Source organism: Aureococcus anophagefferens (assembly GCF_000186865.1).
Source record: "Aureococcus anophagefferens unplaced genomic scaffold AURANscaffold_11, whole genome shotgun sequence".
In the NCBI taxonomy this organism is placed as follows: domain Eukaryota; class Pelagophyceae; order Pelagomonadales; family Pelagomonadaceae; genus Aureococcus; species Aureococcus anophagefferens.
The window spans coordinates 652,138-670,936 of NW_008705571.1; the positions used below are offsets into that span (position 1 = coordinate 652,138).

Below are 18,799 nucleotides of genomic sequence, written 5' to 3' on the forward strand. Positions count from 1 at the left end.
GGCGGGAGCGGCGGCGGCGAGTTGTACTCGTAGGCGTCGGGCCCGTCGGGGATGGCGTCGAGCTCGGGGAGGAGCGCCTCCCACTGCTGCTCGACGCGCTTGTTGTACTCGATCTGCATCGTCGTGTAGTCGAGGACGACCTTGCGCATGTCCGCGGCCTTCTCGCGCTTGAAGCGCTCCATCTCGCGGATGACGCGCGCCGAGACCTGCTCGAAGGCGTCGCGCGCGGCCTGGACGTCGCCGGCGGCCTTGTCGATCGCGTGCTCCGCGAGCGCGGCCTTGTCCTCCTTGCCCGGCTGGCCCGCGAGCTTCGCCGACAGGGCCTTCTTCTGCTCGAGGTCCGCGACGGCGATGGCCAGCGCGTGCTTGTGCTTCGCGCGCGCGCCGAGCGCGAGCTTGACGGCGCCGAGCACGCGGATGTAGTCGTACATGGGCTCCTCGAAGTTGCACGTCTCCTTGGCCGTCTGCTCCGTGACGAGCAGGCTGAGCTGGTCCGCCGTGTGGCCCAGCTTCGTCAGCGCCGTCGACAGCGGGTCCGTCTCCGTCTGGCCCAGCAGCGTGAACGCGAGGCCGAACTCGAAGAGGCCCGTCGACAGCTCGCGGTTCCGGTTCATGAGGCCCGACGTGTGCTTGGCGACGTTGCCCATCTGGACCTCGAGGCTGTGGATGTAGGCCTTGACCTCCTCGATCTTCTCGTCGGCCGGCGACTTCTCCTTGGCCTCGGCGTTCGCGGCCATGGACAGCGACACGCTGTTGACCGTGTCCTCGAACCACGCGCTCATGTTCGCGAAGGAGCCGCCGCCGGGCCGCGCGTTCTTCTTCGTCTCCGCCTTCTCCGCGAGCTTCTGCTCCGCCTTGGCGACGCTCAGGCCCGCGTCGTCCGCTTGCAGGAAGAGCTTGAAGTACTTGCTGTCGCTGAGCTCCTCGTGCGCCGCGAGCCGCACGCAAAACTTCTCGAGCAGCCGGCGCCGCGACTCCACAAAGTCGGCGCTGAAGCGGCCGACGACGGCCTTCTCGGGCAGCGGCGGCACGATGGACCCGGGCACGTCCTTCTGGAGCATGTCGTGCAGCCACACGAAGTCGCTGTAGCGGCGGATCACGCTGAACTGGCCGTATTGAAACTCGGGAAGGTTCGTCTGCGTGTTCACCTTGTACGAGATGTAGGAGTTGATGCCCTCAGATTCTTTTTTGGGGTCCGAGACGCTGATCGTCAGGACCTGCGCGAGCGTCGCGGTGTGTTCGCCGGCGGTTTTTCGGCGTGCGGCGCGTTCCGAGGCGCGCGCGCCGCCGCCGCCGGTCGGGGCCCGAGACGCGACGCGCGCGCGCCGCGTTATGCGCAGCGCGATGACCGAGAATCGTTTCGAGGCGCGCGCGTCGTCGCGGCCTCGACGCGCGCGCCGCTTTCGTAGTGCGATGCCGAATGATTTCAACCGTCGGACGCCGGTGTACGCACGTGCTCGGAAGAGCGCATCCCGCTTGACATCATCACGGACTAGCCGGGCGCGACGTCGGGAGCGACGTCGACGCGAGACGGACGCGACGACCGCGCGAGAAAGAGTGAGCGCGAGTCGGCCAACTCGATTGGAGGAAAGCACTGCTTGCGCAATTGGCTTGCGGCCAAAACTACGGTGCAACATCTGTGCAACATCGCGCTGTGGCAAAAGCTCAGCGGGCCGCTCTCTACCTAGAGCTAGGCGGAGATGGAGTGAGCGCGACGCGATTGGGAGTCGACGTGGTCGCCGACCTAGCTCTTCTTCGCCTCCTCGGACTCCTCGGACTCCGCGCCGCCGTCGTCGTCCTTGTCGACCTTCAGATGGACCCACAAAACCCGTACCTTCACTCGGCCCTCGGAGTCATCATCGGCATCGTCGTCTCGAGGGTGTCGACGTTCCAGTCCGTGTCCATCCTCTTAATCATCCTGCTCCAGCTGCCGCTCATAAAAAATTTCGACCGGCGCAAGCTCCGCCACGTAACCGAAACGCTGATATCGAAGCTCCCGTTCGTCGACGCGCTCCTCTCGAAGCTGCTCTTGCCGGCGACGCTCCGCTGCGACTTCGGCTGGGACGCGGCGGGCTGGCGGCCCGCGGACTCGCCCGAGCACCTGGGCCCCTGGCGCGCGCAGAACTTCTGGCACCTCGGCGCCGACGGCCGGCGCTACCGGAGCGCGCGCACGTCCTTCGAGCTCTTCTACGAGGGCTCGCGCTGGGTCGTGCGGCCGACGGGCGAGCCCGCGTACGGCCTCCGGTCGTCGGACGGCGCGAGCCGGTGGCGGCCGACGGCGTCGTCCGGGCTCTGGGAGGCGCACTCCGGCGGCGGCTGGCTCCAGATGCCCTGGGTCCAGGTCAGCGCCGTCGACGGCGGCGCCGCGGCCGAGTTCACGGAGCACGCGCTCCGGTCCGCGAGCGCGCCCGTGACTCTGGGGGACGCGTCGAAGTGGGACGCGCACGTCGAGACGAAGCAGCAGATCTTCGACGACCTCGACCAGGGCTCGGGCGAGTGGACGCGGACCTTGGTGAAGCGGGGCCTCCTGAAGCGCGCCGCGGGCCACATGGCCCGGGGCCGCGGCGACTCGCGCGAGGCCGTCGCGTCGCTCTTCGTCAAGGCGCGGCGCCACCCGTGGCTCGCCGCGCGCATCGCGGGGCCCCGGTGCCAGTTCGACGAGGCGGAGCGCGACGCCATCGCGCGCGGGTTGGTGGACATGCTCGCGACGGCGCCGGCCATGGCCCTCGACGCGCTCGCGGAGCTCGTGCAGCTCGACGACGCCGTCGACGGCCGCGGCCGCGTCCGGGACCGCGACGACGCGGCGCTCCGCGACGACGCCGTGCGCGCGGGCGCGGCGCGGTGGCTCGGCGCCGTCGACGCCGCCGTGCGCCTGCCGCCGCCGCGCCTGCGCTTCGGCGCGTCCGTGCTCGAGGAGGTCTGCGTCTTCGCGACGGGCAAGCGGCCGCGCGTGACGCACGTCGACGCGTTCTGCTCGCGCAAGTTCCTCAAGCACTGCCTCGAGGCCTGCGCGCCGCCGCGGCGGCCGCCGGCGTTCCTCGACGGCGACGCCGTCGAGGCCGCCGCGCGCGCGCTCGACGCGCTCCGCGACCAGCTCATCGACGAGGCGCGCGAGCGCGACGACGACGACGCGCCCGCGGACGGCGACGACGACGACAGCGACGCCGACGCGCGCACGGACGACGCGCTCGGGGCCGCGGCGCTCCTGGATGCGTTGGAGCGCCACGGGCCGACGGCGGAGCTCACGGCGCGCCAGCGCGCGAGCCGCCGGGGGCGCGCGGCCGCCGCCGAGGACCCGCGCTGGTGGCGCGAGCTCGGCCGCGACCGCCGCGACGCCTGCAGCGAGCGCTGCCCGGGCGCCTGGCGGTGCCCCATCACGCACGACATCATGCGCGACCCCGTCCTCGTCGTCGAGAGCGTCGGCAACACGTACGAGCGCCGCGCGATCGAGGCCTGGTTCGCGCGCCGCGGGCCCCTGACGGACCCCAAGTCGGGCCTCCCCGTGTCGTCGTCCGTCGTCGTGCCCAACCTCCTCCTCGCGTCGCTCATCCGCGACTGGTGCGAAAAGTGCGCGCGCGCCGCGGCGTCCGACGACGACGACGACGACAGCGACCCCCGCAAGACGAGCGACGACGAGGACGTAGCGTGACGTACTTAAGACTCTCGAGCTTGCTCGCCCGGCGGCACCAGTCGAATGAACTACAGTTCCACTAGATGCGCTGGGATCTCGAATAGACTTACGGTGCACTATGTCCCGAGGCGCGAGGGAACTTGACGAGCCGTGACGACGCGAGGTACTGGCAGAACCAATGCCAGCTGTGCTCGCCGCGGTCAGCGTCAAGCTCATCTTTGCGGTCATGCATGAGGCCGTCCCAAGTACACAGGATTTCGAAGAAAGGTTGATGATAGATGCTAAGGCTGTAGGATTGGCTTCCTTCGTGCGTCGCGTCCCAAGTCTCACAATCGTACGAACCCAGCCAGAATCTTGAGAGCATGACTTCGCCTTCGTTGAACTCCGCCAAAATAGGAAACCACGGAGACTCCGCTTGTTCCGGATGCAGATTGGCCATCATAAAATCATCGTGGTACATTGCGCTGGGTAACTCATCGTGCTCGCGGCAGGTCCCACCTGGAGTGTCTATCCGGTGGATGGAATCGCCATGAACAACAAATATCTCGTGCTGAAAATTTTCATCGAAACTGCGTAAGAATTCATCGATGAGTTCCTCGGCTGGCGGAGTCGTATCTTCTTCGTTGATGCGTGCCTCGATCGTGTGAGGCAGGTTCAAGGCGTCAACGATCTGCGTGAACGCATCTGTCTGATATATGGGCTCAGATTCGAAATCAAACATCCAATTTCCGCCAATATCATCTCGCATATTGTCAAGGAGTTTTTCGAAAGAAGCAACGAATTTCAGTATGGGCTTCTGCGCTGCTGGCCAGTTCGCACGAGGCAAGACCTGTACCACGAGAAATGTGTCGCAGCGCAACGGTCTCACCCGACCTTGCGCGTCGCGTTGGACAGGGGGTAGCGTATACCCGTCGTATCCCTTCGAGGCATAGTCGTATTCCTCCTTCGACACCAGCGACTTGACGAGGTCGCGCGCGTCCGCCGGCTTGTCGAACCCCGGCAGCTCCGCGAGGCACGGGTAGCGGCGCACGAAATATTCGATCCATGTCGCGTTGTTCGAAGCCGCCGCTCTGAGAGCGCGGCATACGCGCGCGACCGGCGCCACGCCTGTCGGCACGAGGAAGGGCACGCTCAGCTCCAGAGCGAGCATCGACGAAGGCATCGGGCGACAGCGCCTGAGGCGGTCAAGGGGGTGGGCGTCGTTGCCGTCGCAGAGCACGCGGCGGGACCACGCCGCGCGAGGCCGTCGGCGACGGAGCCGAGCTTCGCCGCGTCGAGCCCGGTGGCGCTCGATGATGACCCGGGATGGGCGAAATTTACCTCAGGGCCCGACGGCGATCGAGCCGATTCGAGGCCTCCCAGGGACGCCCTCGCAAGCATCGCCGCCGCCCTCTGGACAAACACCACGCGTGGAAGGGAAAACGGGGCTTAGTTGACCTCGGGCGCGAGGCCGGCCTCGGCGAGCATGTTGGACATGACGTCCTTGAGCTCCGGGTAGGCCTTGGAGAGCTCGCCGAGCGTGCGGAGGATGGAGGTCGTCGCCTCGGCGAGGGACTTGGCGCGGAAGGACTTCTCCTGGACGGTCTCGTCGAAGGCGGAGATCTTGTCCCGGTGCATGGCCGAGAGGCGCGCGAGGCGCTTCTCGTGCTTCTCGAGCGCCTCGTCCTGCGCGCCGAGCTCGACCTCCATCTGCGCGTGGGCCTCGGCGAGGTGGCCGTTGCGCTCCTCGAGGCGCGCGCACTGCGCGTCGACCTGCTGGAGGCGGCGCTCGTCCTCCTCGTAGTCCGTCGAGAGGCGCTGGAGCTCCTTCTTGCGGCGGAAGAGCGCGTCCTGCGCGAGCTTGGCCTGCTCCTCGAGCTGCTTCATGTCCTCGGCCTCGTTGGACTTCATGTTCGCCTTCTGGAAGGACTGGCGGTACTGGCTGTTGCGGCTGTTGACGTGGCTCAGCGTCGCCTCGAGCGCGCGCATCTCGCGCTCGCGGCGCCGGATCTCCTGGTCGAGCTCGTCGCCGACGCGCTGGAGCTCCTCGCGCTTCTGGGCGGCCTGGATCAGGTAGTAGGCCTGGGACTTGGGCTCGCCGTCGTCCTCGTCCGTGCCCCGGAGCCGCGACGACTTGCAGAGCGTCTCGTACTTGGCCGCGAGCTTCGTGACCTGCTGCTTGCGCTGGCCCACCTCGATCTGGGCCTTGTGGCGCTCCTCCTCGGTGTGGCGCAGCTGGGCGGCCTGCACCTCCTTGTGGACGGCGATCTCCTTCTTGCGCTCCTGCATGCTCAGCTTGAGCTGCTGCTTCCGGTTCTCGAGCGTGAAGACCTTGTCCGCGCGCTGGCTCAGCGCGTCGCGGAGGCGCTTGAGCTCGAGGCGCATGATGTCGTTCTGGACCATGGCCTCCTCCTCCTGCTGCTGCTGGGCCTTGAGGGACTGCTCCGCGCTGTTGTTCTCGAGCTCGAGCTCCGTGATGCGCGCCTCGAGCTCCTCCTGCTGCTGCGCGGCGAGCTCGCCGCGGCGCTGGGCCGCGCGGAGCTCGTTGTTGAGGCGCCGGCCCTGGGACGTGAGCATCTTCTTCATGTCGCGGGCCTCCTGGAGCTGGGCCTCGAGCTTCTCGATCTGCGCGTTGAGCGCGCGCTTCTCGTCGTCGCTCCGCTCGCCGAGGCCCCGCGCGACCTTGCGCTCCATCTGCTGGATCTGGAATTCCGCGTTGTAGATGAGCTCCTGCTGGCGCACGCTCTCGCCGTCGAGCTGGCGGATCTTGGACTGGAGGTTGCGGCCCTGCGCCTGCGCGCCCGAGATCTCCGCGATGTAGTTCGCCTCCTCCTGGCGGAGCGCGAAGAGGGCCTGGGACTGCTTGAACATGGACTCCTTGAGCGCCGCGAGGGCGCGGTCCTGCTTCTGCTGCTCCACCTCGTTGGCCCGCAGCTCGGCCTCGGCCTCCTGCGCGGACTGCTCGACCTTGGCCGTGTTCTGGTCGCCGACCTCGAGGCGCTGCTTCGACTGGTGGTAGAGCTTGCGGCACCGCTCGAGGTGCGCGCGGCGCGCGACGACCTCCTCGGCCGCGCGCTCGTTCTCCCGGCGCTTCCGCAGCAGCGCGCGCGCGGACGACGCGAGCTCGCTCTTGAGCACGTCGATCTCGTCCTCGAGGCGCTGGAGCTTCGTCTTCTCCGCCATGAGGTCCTCGCGGCGCGTCTGCACCTGGCGCTCCATGAGGCTCACCTTGGACTGGATCTCCACGTACTCCTCGCGGACCTTCTTGAGCCTGTCGCGCGCGGCCTGGATCTCGTCGACGAAGACCTCCTTGTTCGCGCGCTCCTCGACGTACTCGGCGGCCGTCTTCGTGATCTCCTTGTCGCGCCGCGCGCTCGCCTCGATGGCGTCCTTCCACTGCTTGACGAGCTGCTGGCGCTCCGCGTGGAGGCTCCGGAACTCCTGCGCCGTCCGGTCGAGCTCGATCTGGCGCGCGGCCGTCTCCGTCATCTCCGCCTCGACGGCGGCCTTCTGGGCCAGGTCCACCTTCGTGAGCTTCTCGATCTGGAGCGAGAGGGCGTTGATCTTGACCTCGTCGGCACGCGTGTACCGCTGGATCGCGAGGTTGTCCTCCTCCTTCTGCTTCGCGGCGAGGGCCCACTGCTCGAGCTCCTCCTGGTTCCAGTTCATCTGGAGCTTGAACTGGTCCATCTTCTCGTTGGCCTGGAAGACCTGGTTCTGGAGGGCGTTGAGCATCGAATCGTGCTCCTCGACCTCGACCTGCTCGCGGCGCAGCTCCTGGCGGTAGCGGCCGGCCTCGCGCTTCGCGAGCTCGGCGCCGTGCTGCTCCGACTTGATCTCCGCCTCCTTGGCCGACATGAGGCCCGTCGTGTGCGACACCTCCTGGCGCACGTTCTTCAGGTGCTCGACCATGACCTTGTAGCGCTCGTCGTGCTCGCCGTGCTCCTTGATGGCCTTCTCCAGCAGCTCGCGCTTCTTCGCGATCTCCGCGAAGATGGCCTTGGCCTCATCGTTGGCGAAGAGCGGCAGCTCCGTCAGCGTCCCGTCCTCGTCGAGGAAGTCCTCGTCCGCCATGATGGTCGCCGCCTGCGTCGGGGGTCGCGGATGATCGAACGGTCCGTCGCGCGGCCGAGACGACCGGCCGGTCCGTCGCGCGGCCGAGACGGGCGGCGCGCCGCAGCCCAAAAGCTCGGCGGCCCAGCGCCCCGCCCGGCAGCCCCGCGATGGGCTGCGCCGCGACTCCTCTCGCGGCCCGGAGGCTGCCCCCGAGGCGCGCGCGTCTCAAATGGCACCGCTGCGGACGCGGTTTCGCGCGGGCTGTCACCGCGCGTCCCTCTGCGCCTCGACCACCGCTTCGCGGATCCGCGGGAGGTCGGCTGCCGCTCGTGGGCGGCCGTCGAGCCGCGACGACGGCGGCGGCGGGTTCAGCGCCCTCGTTGCGCCACTAGATACGGAGGCCAATGCTTTCCCCTCGATGCACTCATCGACATGGGCAAGCTCTGCATGCGACCTGACAAACTCGCAGCCTCGAGGTGATGGGCCAGCCTCGCAGTGCGCGCCGCGACACCAACCAACACCAGCGCCCGCGCCGCTTGACAAAATGACAACGCCTGCCTGCCTGCCCGTGCCAAGCGATGCGTGCACGCTAGAAAAGACCTTCGCAGTGATGGCATGCAGGTGCTGCGCGCCGCTGCAATCCGACGACGAAGGCGGCGACGAAGTGCTGCTGCCGATGGAGCCGGACGCCGCGCTGGCCGCCGCGACGATCTTCGACAGCCACAACCACATCTTCGCGGACGCGATGACGGCGCGAGCGCGGCGCAACTTCTACGGCGTCGTGCAGGCCGTCGAGGAGGCGGACTGGCCGCGCGTGCTCGAGCGCTGCGGCGCGTCGTCGCGGCTGCGGCCGGGCCTCGGCGTGCACCCGTGGCAGGCGCACCGCGTCGACGACGTCGACGCCTACCTCTCGCGCCTCGAGCGGCACCTCGAGCAGCACCCGGGCGCCATCGTCGGCGAGGTCGGCCTCTGCAAGTGCGCGAAGAATGCCCGCGGCGCCAAGGCGGAGCGCGACGCGGGCCTCGCGGCGCAGCGGCGGCTCTTCGTCGGGCAGCTCCTGCTCGCGGCGCGCCTACGCCGGCCCGCGTCGGTGCACGCGGTCAAGCAGCACGCGCCGCTCAAGGACGCGCTCGCGGCGGCGGCCGCCGCCGGACGGCCGAGCGTCGCGCTCCACTCGTTCTCCGGCACGGCGCACCACGTCGGCGAGCTCCTCGCGCTCGTCGGCGGCGCGTTCCCCGTCTTCTTCGGCTTCAGCCACACGATCAACGTGGCCATGAACGGCTCCCGCGGCGCGCCGGCGCTCCGCGCGGCCATCGCCGCCGTGCCCGACGACCGCGTCCTCGTCGAGAGCGACGTCGACGACCCCGCGGCGGCCCGCGCGGCGACGTGCCTCGCCGTGCGCCTCGTCGCGGAGGCCAAGGGCTGGGGCGTCGTCGAGACGGCCGAGCGGACGCGCGCGAACGCGCTCGCCTGGCTCGCGGGCGGGGACGCGCCGACGTAGTACTGGATTCGAGCACAGGTCTTAGTATGCGGATGGTACGCGGCGAGGGCGGGCGGGTCTTTGTCCGGGCGAGGGGGTCCTAGGGCGCCGGCGCCGGCGCCGCCGCGGGGAGCGGGAGGTCCGGGTTCCGGTTCGGGTCGATGAGCCCCGTCGCCGGGTCGACGTACGAGTCGAGGAGCTTCTTCAGGAGGGGCACCCGCTCGAGCTGCGTGACCCACTCGTCGATGTCGATGACGCCGTCGCCGTCGACGTCTAACACGGCCACGAGCTCCTCGACGGTCTTCGTCGCGTCGGGCGGCTTGGGCAGCGTCTTGAGCATGGTCATGAGCTCCGCGCGGTCGATCTTGCCCGAGTTGTCCGTGTCGATCTGCTTGAAGACCAGGACGCCCGCCAAGCCGATGGTCTCCTTGAGGCCCTCGATCTGCCGCTTCTTCGTGTGGAGCTTGCCCTGCTCCTCCTCCTCGAGCGACTCCTTGGCCTCGAGCGCCGCGACCTACGAAGCATGACGGTGACGACGTTTCATCGTTTTCCCGGTCAAAATCTCTCGAAAATCGTCGCGGCCACAGGACGCTGGCCGCGACGTCCGTGATGAGCTTCGCGAGGCGGTCCTCGAGGCTCTGGTACGTCGCGAGCTTGCCCGTCGCGGCGTCGAGGTTCTGGTCGATGGCGGCCTTGAGGCCCGGCAGCTTGCTGAGGTTGCTGAGCCACTCGTCCAGCGAGATGACGCCGTCGCCGTCGCTGTCGAGCGTGTCCGCCATCTTTTCGAAGGGCACGAACGCGGGCGCCTGCCCGTCGGGCCAGCCCTCGGGCGGCGGCATCGGCTTCTTGCGGGGCAGCGATTTGAGCATGCGCTGCAGCTCCTTCTTGCTGATGCTACCGTTGTGGTCGCAATCGATCTGCGAGAACACGATGATCCCCGGCGTCGACGCCGCCAGCTCCGCCGAAATGCTGTCGTCGTCCTTCCCCTCGGCCTTGAGCGCCTCGTACTTCTTCTTCAGCAGCTCCTGCGTGGCCACGGCCAGCGGCACGGTCGGCATGGAGACACCGCCACCCATAGTGCAATCGAGATGATCGCGGCAGCCCAAAAGCTCCGAGCTCCGGCGGCGTTGGAGAGAGCACGACAGCCACGATTGTGCATGGGGCATCTTTAGCTGATTGATCTCTTCTTGAAGTCGCAGTGCGATCGCGTATGCGTCGCGCGCGAGGCACGGCGTCCAGCACTTCAAAGCAGCAGCGATGCTCCGCAGCGCACGTCGAACCATCACGATCCTCCGCACGCGCAAAGACCTCGACGGCTGGCGCGCGCAACAGAGCGAGGTCGGCCTCGTGCCCACCATGGGCGCGCTGCACGCCGGCCACGCGGACCTCATGCGGCGCGCGGCGGCCGAGAACGACATCGCCATCGCGTCCATCTTCGTGAATCCGACGCAGTTCGCGCCCGGCGAGGACCTGGAGAAATACCCGCGGACGTTCGAGCGGGACGTCGAGGTCCTGCGAGACGCGGGCGTCGCCGCGTGTTTCGCGCCGACCGTCGAGGACATGTACGGCGACGGCGACGGCGTCGCCGTGCTGCCGCCGCCGCGCTTCGACGCGCTGAGCGAGGGCGCCGCGCGGCCGGGCCACTTCTCGGGCGTCTGCACGGTCGTCGCCAAGCTGTGGAACGCGGTGCGGCCGAAGCGGTCCTACTTTGGCCAGAAGGACGCCATGCAGTGCGCCGTGCTCCGCAGCCTGCGCCGCGACCTCGCCTTCGACCTGGAAGTCGTCGTCTGCGACACCGCGCGCGCGGACGACGGCCTCGCGCTCTCGTCGAGGAACGCGTATCTCGACGCCGACGAGCGCGCGGCCGCGCCCGTCGTCTTCAGAGCGCTCGGCGCCGCGCGCGACGCCTGGCGCGCCCAGGCGGGGCCCGGGCCCGCCGCCGCGCTCCGGAGCGCCGCCGAGGCGACGCTCGCGGCCGAGCCGCTCGTTCGCCGCGTCGAGTACGTCTCCGTCGCGGACTACGACACGATGGCCGAGCTCGACGTCGTCCCGCCGCCCGACGGCGGCGCCGAGCCGCGCGCGATCCTCTCCGTCGCCGTGCGCCTCGGCAACGTGCGCCTCATCGACAACCTCCCGCTTCGCGGTAATTAGCGCCTATTTAACAGCACCTCGGGATGCCCGACGGCGTCGGGCGGGACGGCGCCCGGCGACCAGCGCGAGACGCGCATCGAGAACCGCGTCGCCGTGTGGGAGACAAGGAGACTGCACGCGTCGCCCTTCCGCGCGACCATCTCGCAGGGGAGGTAGCGGAGGTTCTGGTCCCAGCAGAGCTCGGGGTCGTCGGGCCCGTTCGAGAGGCGGACGCCGTCGCACAAGTCCAGGTCGAAGTACCACAGCACGGCGTTGAAGACGCCGTCGGCTTCGAAGCGGACCTCGACCTCCTTGGTCTCCGCCGCGTCCGCGGCGACGGCGTAAAAGTCGAAGTCGAAGACGCGGATCGGCGCGGCGAGGCGCGCGTAGGCGCCCGCGTCGAGCGTCTGCAGCTTCACGCCCACGGCGTTCATCTGGCCGAGGAAGCCGTCGCACGCGAGCGCGTTCGTGTCCCGGAGGTCGTGCTCGCCCGCGCGGCGGCCGCCCCGCACGAAGAGCGGCAGGCACCAGAGGCTCGCGGCGCGGGGCACGATGGTCGCGCCGGGCGATAGGAGCCGGCGCCGCGCGTCGGCGATGCTCGGCACGCAGCCCTCGCCGAGGAGCGCGCAGTCGAAGATCTCCGTGACGAGCACGTCCGCGCGGCGGCCGCCGAGGTCCGCGACGCCGACGGCGTCGCTGCGCCGCGCGAGGATCGCGACGTCGCCGGCGTAGCCGTTGGCCGCGACGATGCGCGTCGCGGCCGCGGCGAGCTCCGGCACCATCTCGCAGGCGACGGCGCGCGCGCCCGCGCGCGCGGCCATCATCGACAGCAGGCCCGTGCCGGCGCCGACGTCGAGGACGAGCGCGCCGCCGCGCCCGGCGAGCGCCCGGACGATCGCCGCCTCGTAGGCGTCGTTGCGCGCCGCGTCGTTGATCATGTGGAAGTGGTACTGCAGGACGGGCTTCTGGCGCAGGAACGTCGCGCCGGGCCCCGGCGGCGCGGCGACGACGAAGCGGTCCGCGGCCTCGTCGACGTGGACGGCGACCTCGACGGCGTCGCCCCTGGCGACGCGGCGCTCGTAGCCGACGTAGTGGACGACGTCGTGGAACGCGAGGGGCCCGTCCTTTTTCGCGGCGGCGGGGCCGAACGAGAGCCAGCCCCCCCGCGCGTACTCGAGGTCGAAGTAGACGCCGACGGCGTTGAAGACGCCCGCGCGCGCCGCGCGGAGCGTCGTCCGCCGGACGCCGACGACGGTGCAGATCTCGGTCGGGTTCTCGCGGCGCATGACCTCGGCGATGCGCTCGGCCTCGGCGGCCGTGACGAGGCTCGCCGGGTCGTTGAAGTCGAGCTCGAAGACTTTCGCGGGCGCCGACAGCGCGCGGTGGCCGGCGAACTTGTCCGCGTAGCGGAGCGCCGGCCGGTTGCCGTCGCCGTTGCGGAACGCGTCGAACTCCGAGAGGTCGAAGCCCGAGACGTCGCCCGTGCGCAGCTCGAGCGCGACGGCGTAGACGCGCGCGCGGCCGGGCAGGAACCGCCCGTGGGGGCGCCGGAGCAGCGCGGACCGCGCGGCGCGCGCGAGCACGAGGAGCTCGTTGCCCAACAAGTCCGTCGCGACGCCGCTCTCCGTCACCACGACGTCGAAGGGGTCGCCGTCCCCCTTCCAGGACGCGAGCGTGGCACCTTTGCTCGCGTAGTGGCGCGCGTCGACGCGGAGGCCGTTTCGCCTCGCGAGAGCGGCCGCGACGTTCGCGTAGCGCTTGAGCGTCTCGACCCAGACGACTTCGGCGCCGACGCGCGCCGCGGCGCAGGCCGCCGCGCCCGTGCCGAGCCCGAGCACGCAGACGCGCGCCGCGCCCGCGCCGCGCGCGCGCTGGTCGAAGACCGCGGCCTCGACGGCCGACGCGACGGCTTTCGTCCACCGCCGGTCGCCGAGCAGCGGCGCGACGCTCGCGAGGTAGACGTTGTGGAGGCCGCCGTAGACGATCGGCAGCAGGTCCTCGGCGACGCCCTCCTCGCGCGTCGTCCCCTCGGCGGAGAGACACGACGCCGACTCCACGGCCGTCATCGTCAGGTTGCCGGTCTCGCCCATCTCCCGCTGCTGCTCGACGACGTCTCGGTGTTGCGCGGCTTTGATCACGTGTTGGCCGCGCTGGCTTTTGGACGCCGGTGCCGGCGGCGCGGGTGCTGGTACCGGCGGCGCCGGTGCCGGCGGCGCGGGTGTTGGTACCGGCGGCGCCGGTACCGGCGGCGCGGGCGCGAGCGGCGCGGGCGCGCGCTCGGGGCTCGTCTTCGGACTGGGCGTTGGCACCGTGGGCGCAGCTGCCGCCTTCAGACGCACGCGGATCAGTGTGGCGTCATCATTTGCGCTGACGACATCCGCAACTGGACGGTCGTGGGCGTGCGCGACGCCGTCCGTCTGGAATACAAGGCGACCTCGATCGATCGGGCTGCCGAGCTTGGCTGAAAGGCTCTTTGCAAACGACTTTGCTAGCTTTGACAGAGGCAGCCCCAGCTTCGATCGCGGCAGGGAGAGGCGCGTCGTGTGCTTTACATTCCCTTCGTCGTAGTGTAGCACGATTGTGGCGTCCATGCCGCGGCGCCGCCGGGGCAGCACCACTGCATCGAACCTGCTCTTGAAGATGTTGAATTTCTCGAGCCACAGACGCTCCTTGCCGACGCTGTGGCTTGGACTTGAGACGCGCGCCGTGGCAGCCGACGCCGCGCTCGCGCTCGCACCGCGCAATCCGGAACTCCTGAGCTCTCGTACGCGACGCTGTGGCTCGGTTTGAGACAGCCAACGCGCCCCAGCCGACGCCGTGCTCACGCATATGAGAGCAGGCGTTCTCGCGTGCGCGATCTCTGCCATGGGCCTCTCGCCCAAATTTGAGATTCCGAAGCGCATCGGCGTCGGCCTCGCCGCGCTGGGCCGCCCGGGCTACATCAATCTCGGCCGCGAGCAACACCTCGGCGGCCGCGACGAGGCGTCGATGCAAGCGCAAGCGTTCGTTGTGCTCGACGCGGCGTGGGCGTCCGGCGTGCGCTGGTTCGACGCCGCGCGCTCGTACGGCAAGGCCGAGGAGTTCCTCGGCGCCTGGCTGCGCGAGCGCGGCATCAAGCCCTCGGAAGTCTGCGTGTCGTCCAAGTGGGGCTACCGCTACAACGCCGGGTGGCGCGTGACGACGGACGGGGAGCCCCACGAGATAAAGGACCACTCGCTCGCGCACCTGCGGAGCCAGACGCTCGAGACCGCGGCGCTCATCGGCGACTACGTCGATCTCTACCAGATCCACTCGGCGACGCTCGATTCCGGCGTGCTCGACGACGAAGCGGTGCTGGCGGAACTCCGCGCGATCAAGGCGGAGCGCGGCTGGCGCATCGGCGCGTCCGTGTCGAGCCCGGCGCAGGCCGACGTCGTCGCCAAGGCGCTCGAAGCCGGCGGCGACGAGAAGCTCTTCGACGCGCTGCAGGTCACCTACAACGTGCTCGAGCAGGGGCCCCACGACGCGCTCGTGCGAGCGGCCGAGGCCGGCGTCGACATCATCGTCAAGGAGGCCATGGCCAACGGCCGCGCGCTCGAGTGCGCCCCGCTCGTCGCCAAGGCCGCGGAGCTCGACGTCGCGCCCGACGCGCTCGCGCTCGCGGCCGTCCTCGCCCAGCCGTTCCGGCCCCACGTCCTCTCGGGCGCCGTCACCGCGGACCAGCTCGCGTCGAACCTCGGCGCGGACGCGTGCGCCCGGCGCCTCGCGGACGACCCGGACCTCCTCGCGGAGCTCATGCGCGCGTGCCGCCAGGACGGCGCGGCCTACTGGAAGGACCGAGGCGCGCTCGCGTGGAACTAACCGAGGGCCGCTCATATTCAGGCACTGGCTTTAGACAACAGGCGGTAGCTAGCGAGGCGCCGAAAGGCGTTCGGAAATGAGGGCATGGAGGTCCTCCAGCTGCGCTTGGAGGACGTGGCGCTGGTCCTCAGCGTCACTTTCCAGTCCGATGTGGGATATATTCGCGAGACCGAAAAGCACCATGTCCATCAGCGACTGCCCCCTGTTTCTGTCGCTGTGCACGCGAAGCGAGAGATCAATGGATGGGAGCAAGACAAGCCTCCTCGCCGCCGCCGGGGCAAAGGGCATGCTGTGCATTGCAGCGGTCTGCCCGTAAACATCGGTGAGGTTCGGATCCGCTCCCCGCGCCAGGTAGAGGTCAATCAAGTCGAGATTCGTCGCGACGTCCGAGCTGCATGCGCGCATAAGTGGCGTGACCCTATACAAACCGGGGCCGGCGCGCGCATTCACGTCAGCGCCGGCGTCTAGCAATTGACGAGCCAGGACGAGGACGTTCGAGTGAGACGCGCCGCTGTTCGGGTCCGCCAACTCGGGAAGACAATGCAGCGCCGTCGCCCCGACGTCGTCGGGAGGCTGTCCGGGCGGTGGACTAGACAGCGCGGAGGGATCAGCGCCGGCGCGTAGCATGCGCAGCAGCGGACTGCTCTCGAGGTACAAATACGACGTGGGGACCCGCATCGCGAGCGACAATGACATGGAAATGATTGCCTTTTTGTCGTGAGCGGTGAGTCTCGAGACGATATCAGGAATTGAATGGCCACGAGGTCCTCGGCGAGCGCCGTGAGCGCCGCGCCCGTCGGGTTCCCAGCCGTGGGGCTGCAGCCAGGACCCAAAGAGAGGCTCCAAATATGGATGGCCTTCGACTTCAGACAGGGCAGCTTCGAGACTAGCGTTCAAGGCGAGACCGTGGTCGCGGTGATGCACTTGAGCCGCCGCGCCCAGGTTCAGGAACCGCGCGCGGCACAGCGGGCATCTCCGTTGCGCCCCGTCGAAGTCGCGGTCCATTCGATTGAAGCATTTCGCGCAGATTACGTGCTGGCAATGGAGCGTCGTCAGCTCCGCAGGCGAAGAGTACGTGTACGTGCAGATCGGACACTCGGTGGAGGTCTCAACGCGACTCGGGATGCTCGCGTTCGCCTCGCCACCAATCGATGCATCCGAGGCCACACACACTTTGCAGCGCCGCTTCGCCGCCTTCGCGGCCCACTGCTTGTTGCTGAACGCGTCCTTGCACTTCCGCTCGCCGCATGCCCCGCACAGCTTCACAAGCGCAGGAGCTGCCCCCGAGCCAGCGTCTGCCATTGCCGAAAAGCGTTATCCAAACTTGTCTGCTCGATCCCTGCAAGTATACCCCGAGGAGGCCTACGAGGCACGAGGCGCCACTTGAGGCGTCCGCCACGGTAGCCAAGCCTCTGAGGCGTTCGGAAATTTAGGATCAGCCGCCGATGTCAATAGTCGACGCGGCCCCGGTTCGACTTCACGTCGCCCCGCCGTCGTTTGCCCTCGGCGCGTTTCCGCTTCGTCGTCTCCGAGATGCCGACGCGGAGCGCCCGCTTCTTCGGCGGATCCCACGCGTCGTCGAGGAGCGCCGCGAGCTTCGCCTCGCAGTCCTCGCGGTTGCCCTTCTGCGTGCGGTGCGCCTGGGACGCGACGGCGAGGACGCCCTCGGTGGTCACGGTGGCCGCGGCGGCGAGGCGGTCGGCGACGTCTCGCGGGAGCGCCGCGGCGCCGACGGCGCGGCGAAGGTCCAGGCGCAGCTCCGCTTTCGTGTTGACCTTGTTGACGTTCTGGCCGCCCGGTCCCGAGGATCGAGAGAACTGAAATTTGACGAGGCCGGGCTCGGCGCGCAGGCGATCGAGAAAGGTTCGGCCTCGGCCGCCGCCGCTCGCGAAGAAGCGCGTCGCAAGCTGGAACGGCGTCGCGCGCGCGGACAGCAGCATCATGCGCGCGGGTATCGTCGCTGCGGCGTACGGCAAGCAACGCCGGAAGCGCGCAGGCGGAGCGCGCTGAGAGCGTCGCAGCGCTTCGGCAGCGCTTGGAGCGCGTCGCCGAGGCGCGCGTGCGTCAGCGCGGCGGGTCGCGTCGATGGGTGTGCCGCGCGACGCCTTCGCGCGAGCCGCCCGGCACGTCGCGCGGCGTCTGGAGGTCGTCGGCGCGCGCGCACGGCGTCGCTTCGCGAGGCGAGACGCTTCGCGCCGCCTCGAAGCGACGCGAGGCGAGACGCTTCGCGAGGCGAGACGCGGTGCCGCCGAAGTGGCCAAGGCCTGGAGCTCGACTTCAGCGTGCAGGCACGGTGCCGCGAGGCCTCGGCGGCGCGCAACGCGGGCGCGACGGATCGCGGCGCGTCGCGAGCGGGCCGCGCGCGGCGTCGTCGCGGGGCGCGGGCGGCGCGACGGACGAGTGGCGTCGAGGAGGGGCGGCGGCGCGCGCGCGAAGGCGGGAGAAAAGGCCGTATTCGCGGCCGCGCGCGGCGACGGGCGCGCGCGCGCGCGCGGGTTTGTGCGTCGGTCGAGCAGAGGGAGTCCCGGCGGGGGCGGGGCGAGGCGCGGCGGACGGCGAGGGGCGTTTTACGGCGCGAGGAAACGGGCGTATTCGGGCGTCAAAAGTGTCCGGTGCAGGGTACTTGGCAATGGTCGCCGAGAAACCCGCACGATTTGGACTTGGGCGTTTTCAGAGAAGTGGTGGGAGTCGATGAGTCGTAGTAGTAGTAGTCCGAGTAGTCGATCACTATGAAGATAAAACCCGCACGAAAGCGGCTTGGTGTTAAAGTTGGTCTTCTGGAGTAGAGTGTTGCGTCGGGAGACGCAGATGAGAAACCCGCACAAAAAGGCACGGGTTTTGTTTTTGGGTTTGGGTTGGTTCGCTCCAATTGGAGCTGAATTGGTTTGTGTGTTTGGTTTGATTGGGGGGGGAGCGCGAAAGAGATGGATCGACGTGCAGCTCGACTCTCGGAAGAGGGCGCACAGAAGCTCGCTGTCTGCTTTCACATTAACAAATCGCCGGAACAAGAGGCTGAATCTCAGCAGATCGTAGGACAAAGCCTACTCTCATGCTTACAATACCCCGTTCCATATTTAAGTCGTCTACAAAGGATTTATCCCTCCCAACATTCGAAATTGCGATGGAGTATGATGCTCGGCCGAAGCCTATCGTGATGCGTGTAACATCGGGAGAGGTGAATATCGTCGCTTTCCAGCATGGATTCTGACTTAGAGGCGTTCAGTCATAATCCTACAGATGGTAGCTTCGCGGCACTAGCTGTTCAGCTAACCGCAATGACCAAATATCTGAACCAACGGTTCCTCTCGTACTAAGTTAGATTACTGTCGCGACAACCGTTCATCAGTAGGGTAAAACTAACCTGTCTCACGACGGTCTAAACCCAGCTCACGTTCCCTGTTAGTGGGTGAACAATCCTACACTTGGTGACTTCTGCGACACAATGATAGGAAGAGCCGACATCGAAGAATCAAAAAGCAACGTCGCTATGAACGCTTGGCTGCCACAAGCCAGTTATCCCTGTGGTAACTTTTCTGACACCTCTAGCTTCAAATTCGAAAGATCTAAAGGATCGATAGGCCATGCTTTCACAGTTTGTATTCATACTGAAAATCAAAATCAAGTCAGCGTTTACCCTTTTGTTCTACATGAGATTTCTGTTCTCATTGAGCTGACCTTAGGAC

At 68.2% G+C, this 18,799-nt stretch overlaps 7 protein-coding genes across 7 annotated transcripts; 4 read left to right on the forward strand and 3 right to left on the reverse strand.

Annotated features, from left to right (window-relative positions):
• Nucleotides 1–53: 53 nt before the first annotated feature.
• Nucleotides 54–1,214, reverse strand: AURANDRAFT_2963 (hypothetical protein; the record flags this gene model as incomplete). Its single annotated transcript, XM_009039251.1, has 1 exon — nucleotides 54–1,214. A coding segment is annotated over one exon (1,161 nt), but the record flags the coding sequence as incomplete, so codon positions are not given.
• A 1,112-nt stretch (nucleotides 1,215–2,326) lies between these two features.
• AURANDRAFT_64688 (hypothetical protein) lies at nucleotides 2,327–3,649 on the forward strand (the record flags this gene model as incomplete). The annotated part of the gene is made up of 1 exon (XM_009039340.1): nucleotides 2,327–3,649. One exon carries the CDS (start codon nucleotides 2,327–2,329, stop codon nucleotides 3,647–3,649), a length of 1,323 nt encoding a protein of 440 aa, XP_009037588.1.
• Nucleotides 3,650–5,059: 1,410 nt separating this feature from the next.
• On the reverse strand, nucleotides 5,060–7,684 carry AURANDRAFT_27516 (hypothetical protein; the record flags this gene model as incomplete). Its single annotated transcript, XM_009039490.1, has 1 exon — nucleotides 5,060–7,684. One exon carries the CDS (start codon nucleotides 7,682–7,684, stop codon nucleotides 5,060–5,062), a length of 2,625 nt encoding a protein of 874 aa, XP_009037738.1.
• A 2,719-nt stretch (nucleotides 7,685–10,403) lies between these two features.
• On the forward strand, nucleotides 10,404–11,297 carry AURANDRAFT_59077 (hypothetical protein; the record flags this gene model as incomplete). The annotated part of the gene is made up of 1 exon (XM_009039341.1): nucleotides 10,404–11,297. The coding sequence occupies one exon, from the start codon at nucleotides 10,404–10,406 to the stop codon at nucleotides 11,295–11,297; it is 894 nt and encodes a 297-aa protein (XP_009037589.1).
• Nucleotides 11,298–13,959: 2,662 nt separating this feature from the next.
• On the forward strand, nucleotides 13,960–15,131 carry AURANDRAFT_71764 (hypothetical protein; the record flags this gene model as incomplete). The annotated part of the gene is made up of 1 exon (XM_009039342.1): nucleotides 13,960–15,131. One exon carries the CDS (start codon nucleotides 14,106–14,108, stop codon nucleotides 15,114–15,116), a length of 1,011 nt encoding a protein of 336 aa, XP_009037590.1.
• Nucleotides 15,132–16,564: 1,433 nt separating this feature from the next.
• AURANDRAFT_64691 (hypothetical protein) lies at nucleotides 16,565–17,056 on the reverse strand (the record flags this gene model as incomplete). Its single annotated transcript, XM_009039489.1, has 1 exon — nucleotides 16,565–17,056. The coding sequence occupies one exon, from the start codon at nucleotides 17,054–17,056 to the stop codon at nucleotides 16,565–16,567; it is 492 nt and encodes a 163-aa protein (XP_009037737.1).
• A 1,502-nt stretch (nucleotides 17,057–18,558) lies between these two features.
• Nucleotides 18,559–18,798, forward strand: AURANDRAFT_17538 (hypothetical protein; the record flags this gene model as incomplete). The annotated part of the gene is made up of 1 exon (XM_009039343.1): nucleotides 18,559–18,798. A coding segment is annotated over one exon (240 nt), but the record flags the coding sequence as incomplete, so codon positions are not given.
• Nucleotide 18,799: the final 1 nt, after the last annotated feature.